This window comes from Amaranthus tricolor, chromosome 1 (genome assembly GCF_026212465.1).
Source record: "Amaranthus tricolor cultivar Red isolate AtriRed21 chromosome 1, ASM2621246v1, whole genome shotgun sequence".
Classification (NCBI taxonomy): domain Eukaryota; kingdom Viridiplantae; phylum Streptophyta; class Magnoliopsida; order Caryophyllales; family Amaranthaceae; genus Amaranthus; species Amaranthus tricolor.
Window position 1 is genome coordinate 4690792 of NC_080047.1, and position 16167 is coordinate 4706958.

The following is a 16167-nucleotide window of genomic DNA, read 5'->3' on the forward strand; positions in this document are numbered from 1 at the left end:
CCCTTATACTTGGATCACAACAAATATAAGAGCTTCATTTCCCTCGTGTTACACTTTACGTGATTTAATATATTTTAATAATTAGTCGCGTGCACACAAACATATAATCAAACATACCTTATACATTTTATTTTATGATCATAAATTTTCCCAAGAAAAATATATCTCAAGAATATTCAATTGCAATTTTAATATCATAATATTTTCATCCCAAATTCAATCGCATTTACAATCATTATTAAAATAATATATAACTTTCATCAAAATAATAATATTATAAATATTTCTCTTTCAAAATTAAACCGTATCTAATTTCGTTATTAATATAAATTTTATCAAAATCGTAATTATAAATTCAAGTTTGACAAAAATAATAGTAGATATAATTTGAGAATATATAAAACACAATATCATACAAAATAATGTCATATCAAATTTAAACACATTAATTATCACTTAGCACATAATACTAACGGGATAGTCCTAATTAGATGGACATTGAGAATTACCTTGTCACGCGATCCTAGACAACATACGCTCTTAATAATCTCTGTCTACGAATCCGCTGTCTACACGATAAAATAAGATATCTCAATTTAATACCCCAATCAACCCATCGAAATAAATAAATTAAAAGACCCTCGATTTATATTTTATAATTTATTTAAAATGACAAATTTTAAAATGTAGTTAAAATTTTTAAGATTAGTAGAAATGGTTTTAAAAGAAAAGGATTAAGTTTAAATAATAATTAAAAAGGATTTATAAAAAAGAAAAAAAAGAAAATATATAAAATAAATAAATAAAATTGTCATACTTTTAGATTAGGAAATGGGTCACAAGTACCCAACCCACGAAGAAAACAGAAGAAAAGAAGAGAGAGAAGGAGAAAGGGAGAAGGAAGAAGGAGAAGGTGCCGACCGGCGGTGGCTCCGGTGGCCGCCGTCGCACGCCGGTGGTATCCCGGTGACTGTCATATTGCCGGAAAATTAAGGTCAGAAATAATTTTATTTTTATTTTTTATCAAATACAAAATGTGTAATTTGGATTGAAATTGGTAGAACAATATTATAAAGAGATGAAATTACATACCTTTTTGTAGCAAGAAAAGGAAGTGTGAGTAATAATGTGAATGAAATTAAGGGTAATTGGTTTAATTTATAATAATTATGTGAGATTGATTATAAGATTTAGAGGGAGAAGTAGGAAGTTATTTGTTAATGGAAAGTTATATTTTTATTTTTTAATTTTTAAAATTTCTGAAATTTATTTATTTATTATTATTATTATTTAAAAAAACGGATATTACAATTTCACAGGGAGACGGCTTAATATGGGATAAACCAATTATATAATTTCATTAACCATCCCACATATTCAACCACAGTACAATAGCAGATTTCAAGCGTCTACAAATGTGGCCAAACAATGGCCTGTCTGTTGTGTAAATACCATGATGAGTTTATCGTAAATGCCATCGCAAGAAGAAATAGATGCCCAGCACACAAATGAAACTTCCAAGCAAAAACATAAACTGAGCATATGAAAACAAAGCGAATTTCAGTGCATCATTGATTCGTATGCTTCAGCAGATACAATAACCAACGCTTCGCACTAATACCAAGACAATGTATACTCTTATCACCTGTGCGGTCCTCTTACGCTAAACTAATGCAACAAGACCAGCAAGGGAAGCGCCACACAAAATCAAGCTTACCATAACAAACAGCAGCAGAATAGAGATTATTAGCAAAAAAAAATGTAGAAGCTAATCAAAATCTCATCTTTTGGCCTCAAAATATATAAAATGTCTACTACAATGTACTGAATTGAAAAACCCAGTAATATCATTCTTATCACAATTACTGTCTCAAAATAGAAAGCTAGTTCAAAGATATAAAGGGCTAGTTCCAACACTTCAATGATGCAAAAATGGAGTTAATGCCCGAAAAGTACCAAAATCAACACCTCCACAGCTCACTTTAAGCAGATGCAGCAGCTCCTTGCTTCCTAGGTGCAGCTTGAGTGCCTAAACCAACCACACAATCATAGTTCAACAACCCAACAAACAAACCTAAACAAGCACATTAGAAAATGCTCTATCAACAAAATACCTTCTCTGAAACCAGTCTTGAAACGACGTGGAACATTGCGAAGATACCTCATGCGGCCAGTTCCTGTAGTCTTTCTTCTAATTGCCTTCACACTCCAGTTATCTAAATTTCCACAAACATAAAGACCAAATCCAAATTAGAAAACCCATTTTCAATAATATCCTCCTCATAAAGATCAGAAACTAAAGCAAGTTTTCATCATATATGATCCAATGAAAACCAATAATTCAAAAATGAACAAAAGGTCCAAAGATTTAGCAATGGAACAAATACCCAAACTATCCAATATACTTTCTCTGTTTTTAAGTCGCTTCCAAACCAACTTTTGCATTGTTCATCATTTTATGTTATTTTACAAGAAAAAACAATCGTGTGGGAACTCATTTTATTTGCAGCACACCGCATAATTTCATAATATGAAATTTCATAATTTTTAATGTATCACTTTTCTATAAATTGAATTTCTGATGGAAAATTCAGATAATTAATATTCTTCATTTAGTTAATGGAAAACTCTATAGAGGGAATGGAGGTGTTGGGACGAGAGAGTGGTGTAACATCGTTAATTTACAAAGTGATAGAAATTTTTTTTCCCATGTATTCCCTTTTAATTACCTTGTCAAACAAAACGGAAAATAACTGTTTTCCGTCATAATTAGGTTGATAATCTCCCCTTTTATTCATCTTCCTTCTTGCCATTTTGTTCTCTAGACCTTCATTTCCCTTTTAGATCCATCTCAACTGACCTAAATTTTTATAGTTTGACCTTTATTTTCCTCCTAGATATTTGCCGAATACAATCACGCCCTAAATGTATCAGCAAATTTATATCACCAATACCTAGTAATCAATACAACTTTTCAATGATATAAAAACGGATGCATAGATAAAATCAATCAAATACCTAATATATAATCCAAGATCTATCGAACAACATATACACTTATAAAATCTAATTTGCTCTATTCTTCAAAGTTATTTCTTACAATTGAAAAACCCAGATCAACGATAAGTAGAAAACAAACAAAGAAGAGAAGAAATTCAAAAAAAAAGTCGAGAAAAGAGAAAGAGAAGAGCATACATTTGCGAGTGCGAGCAGCAGGGAAAGCACAAGCGGAGCAACGGCTCTTCTGAAGATGGAAACTACGGCGACCACATCTCACACACAAAGTATGAGTCTTGTTCCTCCTCTTTCCAAAACTTCCTGTTCCTTTACCCTAATTATCACCAAACAAACAAAAATAAAAATGTTAATCGTCAAAAGAATAAAATTGATAGATTGTAGATGATAGATTGAAAGACGAAGAAGAAGAGAGAAAAGGGAAGGAAGGAAGAAGAATCACCATTGCAGAAGTAGAAGAAGCAGAACAATGAAATGGCGAAAGAGAAAAGAGGAAATGTGAGCGGCGTTATAGTGTGTGATTAATACGTTTAGGGTTTTGATGGGTTATCTTTGGGGGCAGGACGCCAGGACAATGTGGGATGTAGTGGGCCGGGTTGAGTCAACTGGAGGATGGATACATATCTCTCTTGTTGTTGGATCTTCAGCCCATATTTGCAATTATCTCTTAAAGAGACGAACTCAAATAAGAAGCCCGCATTTTTATTTTCTCTTTAATTTGTATTAATTGGGATATTTAGCTCAGATATCTAATATATCTCTCGGAGAGACCATCTCTCACAACAATTTGTGATTTGCAATTACTTTGTTCAATAACACCACTAAATACTGGGAGTCTGGAAACAACTCTTGCATGAAATCGTGTCGCAACGAGACATATTCATATAAAGAGTTTGAATTTAAAAAATAAGTTTTCTAATAACCAAAGTATCAGTTCAGTTGGACTATTTAGACCATTTTAATTATATCTCACAATAAGACCGTCTTAAATGAATATTTGTGAAATACTAGATAACATTAAAAAAAAAACAAATTCTTAATTAATTTACTAGGATAAATAATTGAGAAAATGCAAATACATGAGCTTAAGAAAATCTTTTTTTTTTTTATGTATTTTTAGAGAGCAAAATTAGTTCTAACTAACAACAAACTTTACTCATCTTTGATGTGCAACTTATAGAACTATGTCAAACTAGTGATGTGTAAACCAAGCTAACTACTATACAAAATTACAAATAGAAATTGACTCGTCTTTGACCTAAACGAATCAAGCATGATGAAATTATTATACTATCATTAGTAATTAGTATCATATGTATAATTAGTGCGTTTTTGTGCTTGGTTTTGTGAAAAATATTATTTTTAAATATATAATAGCTTTTTATAAATACTATTTTAATCATTCAACGGAATTGATTTGTTAGAACTCACTTACATCCACATGTAAAGGTTGAAATCTTTTTTGAAATCACCCAAGAAGACATAAGATTAGTTAGTTTGAGTGAAACTTACTTACATCCACATGTAAAGATGAGCAAATATGTACATGACTCTTAAGTAAACAACGAACAAAGAGAAAAAACAAAATATGAGAATTTTTTTACCACTTAAATCACAAATAATTTTACAATTATTATTATTATACGAAATTACAAAACTCACTCAAATACTTAAAAGTGATTGTCTCATCAAACTCAAAAAGTTTCATTGTGTTTACTCATACAATAGTGCTCGTCCAAGCATATAAGTAACTTGTCCAAGCTTGTGTCGCCAAGCTTGCTATATCCGAGTATTAAACTGCTAATTCGAACACGAACCAAAGTGTGTATTTAGCCTAGCATCCTACAATATACTCGTGCTGGCAAGATCATCCAACCAGCTAATACATTGCAAATTGCTAAGTACTTGCATGAGCAAGGATTCCAACAAGTCTTTTCCTCCCTATACGCACATAGCTTGCACAAGTTATCCTCGTGTTTGTCCAAGCATGAGCACATAACAAACAATTGTTTGCCTAAAAAATACTCACTTGTTTTAGCCTTACTCTTGTAACATAGTATTTCCATTCAAAATTTTCAAATCAAATCTCTTGTCAAACTAAAAAAAAAAAAAAAAAGCAAAAGTGAATGACGCTCCCGGTATTCCGCACAAGGCAAGGTCCGGGTAGGGGGTTTTATTTTTCCTGAAAGATGCGGACAAATCATACTCGTTCCCCAAGGAGGAAGTAAAGAGAGATGTGTGCAGTGAAGAAACCCCCAATTGATACCTGCGCTCAGTAAGGGTTGAACCCCAAACGTTCTGCTCCACATGCAGATGCTCTAAACAATAAAATTATATGTAGAAAATCATATTTTAAACCAAGCCTCCACTTAAACAAATATTTTCAACTATTATCAATTACTCAATTGAATTCATGTAGTCATGTATATAAGCAACTATGACTATTTAGTATCTACCAACTATTAAACAAATGTATCTAAACCAAACTATACACTTCAAATTAACAAGATGAACAAGATACATGAACCCCATTAACAAAAAAATTTTAATGATGATTGAAGGTTGTGATTGGCAAAGATGTTGGACCATCAACAACTAGATATTAGTAATAAAAAAAGGCATGCATTACAACCATTAGTTGATAAAATTCTAAACACTAAAAAAAGTTTTCTATAATTGATTGTTGCAAAAATGCATAAGCGCCTAAAGTGAGGTTTCTTTCAATGCTATAAGATTGCTCCCCATTATCCGGTATAACATGGGTTAACAAGAATAATTGATCATGATTTAGGACAAGTGCTTGAGAGCTCTTTATATGCTTTAACCTACCATATCATTTCCTTTGCTTTCCTCCTTAATCAGTGCCACTAACCACATGCAAAAATTAGTAACTGTCAAGATTTTGGTAACCATTAGCTGATATGGTTGCGGGAGTGATGCGGTTGTCATATTGTCAAATATCGGCCATAATCATATGATATCCCTTAATACAGCCTAAAATGAGAATTTTTGTACACCTTAACAATGCGATAAGGTCAGTTCAGTAAATTTGAAACCCTTTACAATACGGTCGACACGATGCAACAATATGAACCACTTTTAGGGAACACATAGAACAGTGCTTATATGAATGAATTGGACTGCTCAAAGAGTACTCAACTTACTAATTCTTCCATTACTCTTATGCTTAAAACTTCTCTACTACAACAAAAGAAAAAAAAAAAGGGAACAAATGTTTAAAAAAACCATCCAAAAAACCAAAAAATTCTTCCTAAAAACCCTGCAAAATCTAAAAACCTTCCTCTTTGGAACCTATGAAAATATACCCAAAACGTTGTTCATAAACCCTTTATCTTGCAACAGCCTAAACCAATCAAGTCATCACCTTGAACACATCCACCCAAAGTTGTCGAACTTCCACCAATCATCAGTTTTCGATAAGGATGATCAAGACCATAATGATGGCATTCACACTACTCGAGAATTTTCAACCTCATACGAAACAAATGATGAACTCACAAAAAAATCAGAAGATCCGAGAAAAGTTCAGCAATCTTCATACATACTAGCTCAAAAAATGAAAGATTTGGAGATGATTTATGTAGGAGATGTTGATCATACATTAGATATCGAAGAAGCACTTCACTATTATTCGCGCATTACTTGCCCTGTATATGTCGAAATGGTGAACAAATTCTTCATGGATATGTACACTGATTTTCATGTGCTACAACCAGGAATAAGCATAGGTTCGTCTAACTGCAGCAAACTTGGCCCCTTGTCGCGACAACCTTCTAGCAGAGGAATCGGGCCTTTGATGTCACATTCATCTATCAGAATATGCTCTTCGAGCAGGAAACTTGGCTCGTTCACACTTTGCTTAGAATAAAAGTATTGTGTCTTCGTCTTTAAGGTATCATCGTATTTGAATTTTTTCGTCTTTGTCTCTTGGCTTCATTTGTGTGCTTGGTGTGTTTTCTTGTACGCTTTATATGGTATGTAAAATGAAAGAAAATGTAATAAATATGAGAGGTGTTGAGCTTTTTATCATCAGCGATCGTTTGCGATTCCAAAAGAATTATACGAAAATGAACATGTAAATTGCCAAAAGAGCCTAGCACAAGTAGTAGATCAAACAAGCCATAGAAATGGTTTCGACATAAGTTTAATCCCTCCACATAATTCAATGATGTTGTGAGTTGTAAAGGTTGAAGTCGTCAATGGAGGAGGCCACTCATATTCTCGAACTTCATATGAAGGATAAAATAGTAGTTTTAGGTAACATGGGAGAGAAAATCACATCGACAAAACGCAACATTTCATTTTCAACTGGTTCGCAACGCAAACTCTCCCCATTGAAATTTTGAGGTAAACATCCATCATAATAAATGATAGTAATGATACACAATGGTCACAGTAACAATACAGCAACAATACAAATGCCTTAGCTACAAGGGCACATTGCAATGCCATCACCTCATTAACAAATCACACGAACAAGCTCACAGCTCCAACTGATGTGCAATGTTCAAGAGATTTTCTTTTCATAGTAACAAATCACACGAACGAGCTCATGTCTTCTCCGGGACATGCATGTTATTAAGGAAGAATAACAGAGTAGTAAAAACCCTCGAGGGGTAATAAGAAAGCACCTATGATTCGAACTCGATGGCTGCAATATATGAGCAGGAGGGTTTGAAAAATGTTCCTGCATTAACACGCTTATCAGCAAGGCACGACAATAGCTGGCGCTGTTATGCAAAAGCCGCTGGCCCACTCTATATTCAATTCGTCTTCTTCGATAGATGACTTGCTGATGTTAAAATGCTTCTGATGACACTAAAACGTTATGTTCCTTCAGCTGTCTTTGGAAATTGGCCAAGCGAGTTTGCAGCTGCACAATGCCAGCAGCCTTTTGGGATAAAATGGCATTAAGTTTGGTTATGTAATCATCCAGTTGGTTCCCTGGTTGATCTGCCTCGACCAACAGATTCATTTCCTGCAATTCAAAGCAATTTGAAGAGAAACAAGAAATAAATAACGTATCCAAACTAAAAAAGAGAACCAGATCGGAATTCAACACCTGCGGTAAAATGCTAGGTAGGATTAATTGACAATTATGTATGAAAGCATGGTTAATTCCGACAATTTTATCATCCCTAAAGACATGTAAATAAAACCTAAAAGAATGTCACAATACAAACCATAATTCAGTTATACAAAAAGAAAATAGTGTAAGAAGCAGATCGATTGGTTCATGTAGCAGACTTCAATCATTTAAGATTAAGGCTTTGGCATTGTTGTGTGGTTTTTTCTTGATATAATTTCAATTAACTACGAAAAAAATCAGGGGCAAAACTTCGTTGGGCAGGTGAGGCCCCATTGAATATACAGTTCTACACGGTTCATGAGTTATGAGCAAGTCATTCCGGTCACTCTACTAGTTACATAATCATATGTAAGCATCATTACTATGTGTGTACTATTAATGTATCAATGGGTTCCTCAAACCACCTATCTCAAAAAATATTGATACAAAAATCTTGTTCGCCATATACATTTTCATATCGTAGTTATTTCTATTTTCTAATTGTAACACCCGAATTTCCTCCCGTCCTTCACGATTTTGGTTTCGTCCAAGGGGTTGGAAATTCAGAATTTCCAACCCCTTAGACGAAACCAAAATCGTGAAGGACGGGAGAAAATTCGGGTGTTACACTAATTAACTTAACATAATAAATTAAACACAAACTCACTGAGCCATAGACTCACAACCGGCCTTATATAATAAAGGTAGGATTTAACTACCATTTTCCCTGGATATCTAGCACAATAATCATATACATACCTCTCTTACGAATTCCATAGTCTCCTCAACTTGTCTTCGATGAGCATTAACAAGATCTTCTTCTTCCTGCATAAAAATAAAATTATATCTCAGTCGAAAAAAAACTTGATTTCAAATTGAGAATCATCAACACAATCAATTACCTGCAAAAGTTCATTTAGATCATCATCATCCGAATCAAAGTTATTTGTATCAACTTTGGGTACATCTTTCCATTTTACTTGGCACTTAGCAGTTTTTCTTTTATCCTCAGAAGCATAGGCCCCTGTATCACTCTTTCCACTCTTCTTCCTAACAACTTTTGTTTGGTCATAAGTTTCTTCTGGCATCTCATACTCATCTCTGTCAACGGACTGGGGCCAATCGTCATTTATGTCACCCTTGAGAAAAGTTGGAAAACCAGAAGACAGGGGTAAATTTGTTGATTCCCTTAGATTTGCGGTAGGAAGTGTAATATCTTTCTTTGCATTGTTTCCTTTGGAAAGGCTCTTCACCCTGAAGAAATTGGAGCAGGTCATATCAGTTGCATGAAGTACTCCATTACCTAAAGCCATAACATGGCTCCCAGGAAAGTGGATTTTGGGGGTGGGGTCGGATATATGCAATCTTACCCTTGTTAGCGATAAAGAAAAGAGGTTATTTTCGATTGACAGAAAACTAATGAGTGCAAACTTAAGGTTATTAGTTTATCTGAAGAACAGATACCTGTCAGCATATCTTAGTGTGTTAAGAGTATGTTCACTTGAACCAGAGCTTGGAGAAATGCAAGAAATCATTACAGTCCTTGAATTTCCAACAAAAGAATCCCTTAACACCTCGGTCAATTTACTCCCTCTGAAGGGTATATGATTCTGATCGTTGTCAAGTGCTCTAATGCATTCCTTCAAGGCAAGCAAGCTTTTATTGATTTCAGCTCCTTCTATCCTGGAAAATTATACATGTTAAAAATGGGACACAGTAACAGAAAAAAGGCTGCAATAATTCAATTATTCGAAGAAAAATTGAAAGCTATTGATGTACTAGTATGTATGTCATTCCGAGTTCAAAATTCATAAATGTATTATATGAATTATGAAATATGATAACATGTTTATATGCCTATTGTTATGTAAAAGTACTTGTTTAGGTAGTAGTTTGTGAAGTATGACTGACTGACTGTATTTTGTTTAGATGTATATGTATACTTTGAATTTTCTTGTTTTAATGCATACATTAAAGAGGATTTCCCCCTTTGAGATTGGACAAGATGTGCTTAGCAAGTTGGAAACGAAGCTCAACAAAACCCAGATCCATCATGCTTAAGGGTTCATATGATCATATCTCAAAAAAAATGCTCCCGTATAAGTTTCTTAATAATGACTATTGGGTAACATATGATCAATTCAGTCGAGAATCTGAGCTACACTTGGGAGTGCTCACAAAATCTTTAAATATGAAAGCAACCTCATCTCCGACTATTGAGTAACACATGATACACTTTGGGCCTGAACGTAAAGCTAAGCTCGTGACTCATCAGTCATCATCAACTAGCAGAGATATAGGACTTTACTGATAAAGATTCCTTAACCGAACATATTTTCAATATCAAAGGAAAAATGGTTCGACGGAAAGTACTTGACAAATAAACAGATGAAAAGAGCATCTATTACCTGGTCTGTTTGTCATTGTCTGTGGTATCTGCACCACGTTCACTCCCAGCAAGATCAATGAAGGAAAGCTTGCCAACAAGTCGTGGAGGCTTTGACTCGGCACCTTCAACTGTTCTCTTGATAGCAAGTTGAAGAATAGCATGCGAGCGAGAGGACTCTTCATTAGCACCAGTAGTACCTGTACTTCTTGCAGCGTTTCCTCTCTCTATGAGCTCTTTGATCATCTCCACATCCGATACTCGGTATTCTTGCAAACCTACTATGCAGACTTGTTGTTTTCCATCTTCTCTCATGCAGAGTTTTCTACACAATGGAGCTTCAATTTAAAGCAAACAAAGAAATATCAAAAAACAAATGCAAAACCACATTGGGCAACTCACCTTCGCTCGTTAAGGAGATCAAAAAGCTTTCCACCATATATTTCGAAGAAGCTGACAAGCAGTTGAAAACCCTGGTTCCTGTAAGTGTGGTGCATTAGTCGTAGAATGTCTTTAGAGGCTCTGAGGGGCAATGGTTTCATTGTGTAAGTCTTTCCACTTCCTGGACATCAGAAGCAGCAATTAGGTTGACCCATAGTTAATAGAAACCGGAAACTTTCAACCGAATCTCGTATCGGAACCTTTTATTCTCAAACTCTAGAATAATGTTTCCGAAACAACATTCATATAATACCATGAGCCCTTCTTTTCTTTTCTTTTCCTTATTTTTTCTTTTTAGTTATTTTCTTTTCTTGCCTTTTTCACTCATTTCATTTTTTACTGTAAATTAAAAGTGTACCTACCTCTCCTACATTTCAGAAACTCTAAAATAAATGTTTCTCGTTGCCGTTTAAAGTATCCGATCAAATTTTATTTCAGGTAAAATTGTGTTGATCACAATCATTCTGAACACCCAGACAGACACAATTAGGTGGTTCATGGCCAAACAGTAAGAAAACAAAGGCACATTTTTTTATTTTTTTAGCAGACTAGCTTTGATCCATATGGATGTTTAATTGTCTAACAAGATTATAGAAGCATCAGAATCAAGCAAATTAAAAGACATTTTTATATAAAACATGCTGATAGTTGGTTATAGTAGGTGTCTCACACACCACAAGGCATGATGCGGAATGAAATTGATTCAGGCCACTAACATGTCACCAGCTTAAGTATTCAGTTTTAAAGTACTCATGGTACCATGTTTAATTTATTTTTTTCACTATTTTTCCATATTTAATGTCACTAAATATATTCAAGGTGCTGAGCTATACTGCATAAGTTCAAGGTGCAAGAATGAGTATAAACACTGAGGTTTCACTTGAAAATTTTTTGAAAAAATAAAAAATCAGTTCCAAATGTGAGAATGAGTAAATTAACATAACTAAGGCTTAAAATCAGCCAAACCAACAGTAGATAATTGAACGAAAACTTAAACTTTTAGAAGAATTACAAATAGCCAATAATACGCAAGGCACTATGGGCTCACCTGTTTGTCCATATGCAAAGCACGTTGCTTTTGTACGTTGAAAAATAATAGGTACAATGGGTTCTACTGTTTCATGGTAGACCTGAAATATAGAGGATTGATTTATGAAGTATGAAAACCTTTGTCATGTACAATTTAACATCTCCTATGATCTCACCTCATCATTGGATACCTCCTCATTTAGCACTGCATCAAAGACAAAATTGTGTTTCTCCACATATTCTGTCAGGTCAACCTGTTCAAGCATCATAATGGCAGTCGGTGCTTTAGATATTGAAATCAACACTAAACATAAATGATGAATGCAAGGAATTGTGTGCTAGAAAAGTAGTGATCAATTTAACCAGGGGAGACAACCTTTGAGGACAAAAAACAATTTAAGAGACAAAATATGCAGGAAGCAATTACACACTATACTTTAAAAAGATGAGAAACACGCACCTTCAATTTGTGTTCATGAACTGTTAGAGAATTTGCATTCGTCTCTATAATGTCTTCCTCATTCTTCGCCAACTCCTTTTTGTTAAGAGGTCTTTTCCGAACCTGCACATGCAAGTAATCCCACAAGGTTTCACAGATTAACAAGCAATAGCGTGGACAAGCATCTCTTGAAGTACGAGAATCAAAGCACAAAATTTAGTCATGATGCAGTTATAATTTCTTATTGCGTCTCTTAAAGCACCAGAATATCATTGTAGCCTGTGTTAGAGTAATCCCTACCGAGAAAATCTTATAGCCATCCAGTAGTTAGGAATATCAGCAAGCAAACAACTTGCATAGTTGTGTACTTATGAATTAGTTAGTCATCCAAAAGCTTGGCCTAAAAGAGCATGTTTCAATAGATATAGGCACATTCTATTCTAAGAAAATTTCCATTGCCCTAATATCTAATTTGCTTCATCTGATTTAATTTATTACAGCCTTCCTTACCCATCTGATTTGGAACTGGAATTGAGCAATAGAATAGGAGGAAATACACTGTTTCTCCAACATATATGAACTGTAAGAGTATTATGATTTGAAACTAATTATTTTATTCTTGATTACAGTCCAAGGTTAACCCTGAAAAACCATCAAATGCTGACCCAGATAGACTAAGATTTTCATCATATAACAGCATGTGTCCTTAAGACAAGTAGAGCAAAAAACAAAATTAGGATGAGAAAAGCATACCACAACTTTGATTTTTGCAACAGAGCTAGTTTTATCTTTATCCACAGCAATACTTTTCAAAAGATTGTTCTCTTGCAAACCACGAGCTCTATTAGTCCCATTCTGCTTACTTGCAGGAATTTCAAAGTCATCAAAACTTCTGCTTTGAAAGGATTGATATAGAGAGCCATTGAACTGACCAGGAGCAGGCATCTGAGTAAATTATACATAAAACCATTTAGAAATGTCATACATTATGGTCCGACGGAATGCATATATCATCACAATTAGCATTAAAACTCACAACACATCTCAATGCAAGCGAATATGACCAGTGAGTACAAGCATGGTGAAATCAAAACCCAAAACAACAAGCATTAACAAGTTCGCCTATGTATCAACTCCATAGTCATTAGTTTTGATCCTACTTAGGAAGATCTCCCATCCCTAATTTTCGATTTATCTATAATGATTGTAAAACCTAGAAAGGCTAGTAAGTCCAAACTCGAACTTTAAATAACAAGCTTGATCGAAGTCACTACCTAAAATTGGTTCCCGTGTTATAAGACTTCAACCTGCATGCACAGCAGGCCAGCACAAATCTGGAGTTCAATTCCTCTAGTAAAGCAGAAAGCAATAAACTACAAGCTACACACAACCCACGAAAATTATTTTCTTTACTATCTTCATACTAACATATTATACTACTGTACTGGCCACAATACCATGTAAATTTTTTACATTTAGATCAATGGATGCATGTTAGATTGACTTAAGGCAATCTAGACTCATTTCCTTAATATTCTCAAATCAACACCGATCAATAACATACACTCATATGCTACAAAATACAGCAAATTTCTGCAATCAAATGGGAATGTCCACAGCATCCTCATCCTAATTAATTAGATTTCACTCCTCAAACAGAAAACTAACATCTAACAACAACATTTCACTACCCCAACGTCATTTCATTACCCCGACATCATTAAGAGGTTCCCACTTAGGGTGGGGTTTGGGGTAGAATGTACACAACCTTATCATTGTTAGTGATAACAATGAGGTTGATTCCAATTGAACTTGGAATCAAAGATCATTAGCAACTTTACATAAATAAAAATGCACATGACACCAAAGAACTATGTTTAACATAAATCATAAAGTGACAATTGAAAAGGAGATCAATCAAACACCCACTTCGGTCAGAAGTTCCGTATCATGAGAATGAAGATCTAACAGGCCAGGGCTGAAGTCATTGGGCGAAATCTGACCCTCGCTGTTCTTCCTTGAAATTCGAGATGGGTTCATTGGTGGTGTTGATGGCTCTGTATAAAAGTCCCCATTTCCACCACCGTAACCCCTCTGACCGTTCCTACTTCCTTTTGTTCCTTGTGCATAATACCCATAATCCTGCATTCACCAATCACATCATCAACATAACAGCCCGATATTCCCCAAAGTTACTCGCTACAGAAGTAGCAATTTTAATCATAATATACAAAAGATTCAAAATCGGTCAAAGAAGTACAAGTAATAAATTCAAAAATTCAGTAACAAACGAAAAAAATAGCGCAAGCAAATAAGGGAAATTCACATGAAATCAGATATGCAGAATCACATGAACTCAAATACCCAGAAAGAGGCGAACATTAACCATCTCAAAATCAAACAAACTCACAACTCAGAAACTATAAACAACACAAAATTCATACAAAAATGAACACTAAAATTACAAAATGTTAAATCAGATCTAACCTGTTGGGCACCATTAGACTGAAGCCAAAACCCATTATCCAAAAAATTATCAGAATACTGTCTTTGATGATGGGCATTTGAAACCCCAGATCTCTGCATTTGCCTATTGTTCATCTTTCCCTCTCACTACTTCTTCCTCTTTCTCTCTCTAAACCCAAAAATTTATCTCAGTATTTAATCTCTCTCTTTAACTTTCTAGACAAATACTAATGCAACCATGAAAAGATGATTGGTGAACAGTAGAAGAAAGGAAAGGAAGGAAGGTTCTTAGCATTTACTCCAACCGTTGTTCTGTATTAAACCCAAAATTTGATTGTTAGTTTAACTCACTCAAATTTGTGGAGGAGAGAGAAGAAGGAGTGAATGAATTCAAAAATATTTGAAGAGGGTTTTGATTGGGAGAATGAGACATTCTTGAGAATGGGAGACCCTACTGTTTGAAATTTTGGCATGTTTTGACCGTTGCACATGGTGGGGACCAATTTTTTAAATAAACAAGATAGATCACCGTTTTAGGACTCATCATCCTCAAAATTATGGACTTCTAATTATTGGAGAATCAAGTAATTTAAATGTTTAGATAATCCAATTTTATCATAGTTGGAGATTAAGAGTATTGTTTTTCATAGGCAAGGTCTAGAATTTAAGTTTCAAAAAATATAATTTTAATTTTAATTCAAAAAATAATTTTAAATTCTAAATTATTTGTCGCTAAAGTCTGAATGAGGAGTTTTAAATTATTTTTTTCATTGTCATTTGATGTTCCCACAAGAAATATTCAATTAAAATGAGTGAGTACAAAATTTTTCATGGATATCTGTACATTAAAATATATTCATGTATGATTTTATTGGATTTGTCTCGACATATAAAATTTTATTATATACTCTATTTTTTATAATTTTTTATGAAATGTATTTGATTGTTATTCCCACTCCTTTTATAATGCTTGATCTTTGAATCTCGTCTATGCATTAGGTTCTTGTTTCCTTTCAAAGTTTCATTGCTTACAAGACAATGAATATAGCCATGATTTGGGGTCTAAGATTTTGAATTGTGATCATTTTGTAGCACTACTTTTTGCCAAGATAGTAGTTAATATGATTATTTTTAAAATGCTTTTTTATTTATTTAATTTTTTTGCATTATAACTCTTATAAGTCTATTAATTAACTTTAAAACAAAAATTGCAATTAAGGAATATGTATTGAATATGATAACTTTTATGTTTGCTTTTGATTGATCTGTTGAACACCTAATCTCGATAAGAAATCATTATAA

The 16167-nt window shown here is 33.9% G+C and overlaps 3 protein-coding genes across 3 annotated transcripts; 1 reads left to right on the forward strand and 2 right to left on the reverse strand.

The window, feature by feature from the left end:
• Positions 1–1760: 1760 nt before the first annotated feature.
• On the reverse strand, positions 1761–3613 carry LOC130813959 (60S ribosomal protein L37-3). The gene is made up of 4 exons (XM_057679908.1): positions 3458–3613; positions 3196–3331; positions 2115–2216; positions 1761–2029 (listed from the first exon to the last, which is right to left on the reverse strand). The coding sequence occupies exons 1-4, from the start codon at positions 3458–3460 to the stop codon at positions 1983–1985; spliced, it is 288 nt and encodes a 95-aa protein (XP_057535891.1). The 5' UTR covers positions 3461–3613; the 3' UTR covers positions 1761–1982.
• A 2586-nt stretch (positions 3614–6199) lies between these two features.
• On the forward strand, positions 6200–7112 carry LOC130813972 (uncharacterized). Its single transcript, XM_057679934.1, has one exon. The coding sequence runs from the start codon at positions 6248–6250 to the stop codon at positions 6902–6904; it is 657 nt and encodes a 218-aa protein (XP_057535917.1). The 5' UTR covers positions 6200–6247; the 3' UTR covers positions 6905–7112.
• On the reverse strand, positions 7032–15275 carry LOC130813965 (kinesin-like protein KIN-13B). The gene is made up of 12 exons (XM_057679922.1): positions 14887–15275; positions 14329–14541; positions 13153–13344; positions 12421–12522; positions 12137–12214; positions 11980–12061; positions 10893–11052; positions 10513–10815; positions 9569–9787; positions 9007–9358; positions 8864–8929; positions 7032–8014 (listed from the first exon to the last, which is right to left on the reverse strand). The coding sequence occupies exons 1-12, from the start codon at positions 14998–15000 to the stop codon at positions 7835–7837; spliced, it is 2061 nt and encodes a 686-aa protein (XP_057535905.1). The 5' UTR covers positions 15001–15275; the 3' UTR covers positions 7032–7834.
• Between the last annotated feature and the right edge of the window lie 892 nt (positions 15276–16167).

Bases quoted from the DNA above. Each gene is read 5' to 3' on its own strand.
- LOC130813959 (XM_057679908.1), bottom strand. The intron at 2,217-3,195 runs GTATGCTCTTCT...GTGGAAATTTAG, and splicing joins TGCTGCTCGCACTCGCAAAT to ATAACTGGAGTGTGAAGGCA. The intron at 2,030-2,114 runs GTATTTTGTTGA...TGGTTGGTTTAG, and splicing joins CAAGACTGGTTTCAGAGAAG to GCACTCAAGCTGCACCTAGG.
- LOC130813972 (XM_057679934.1), top strand. From the start codon at position 6,248: ATGTTTAAAAAAACCATCCAAAAAACCAAAAAATTCTTCCTAAAAACC.
- LOC130813965 (XM_057679922.1), bottom strand. From the start codon at position 15,000: ATGAACAATAGGCAAATGCAGAGATCTGGGGTTTCAAATGCCCATCAT. The intron at 12,062-12,136 runs GTGAGATCATAG...TCTATATTTCAG, and splicing joins AGGAGGTATCCAATGATGAG to GTCTACCATGAAACAGTAGA. The intron at 10,816-10,892 runs GTGAGTTGCCCA...TCCATTGTGTAG, and splicing joins GATCTCCTTAACGAGCGAAG to AAAACTCTGCATGAGAGAAG.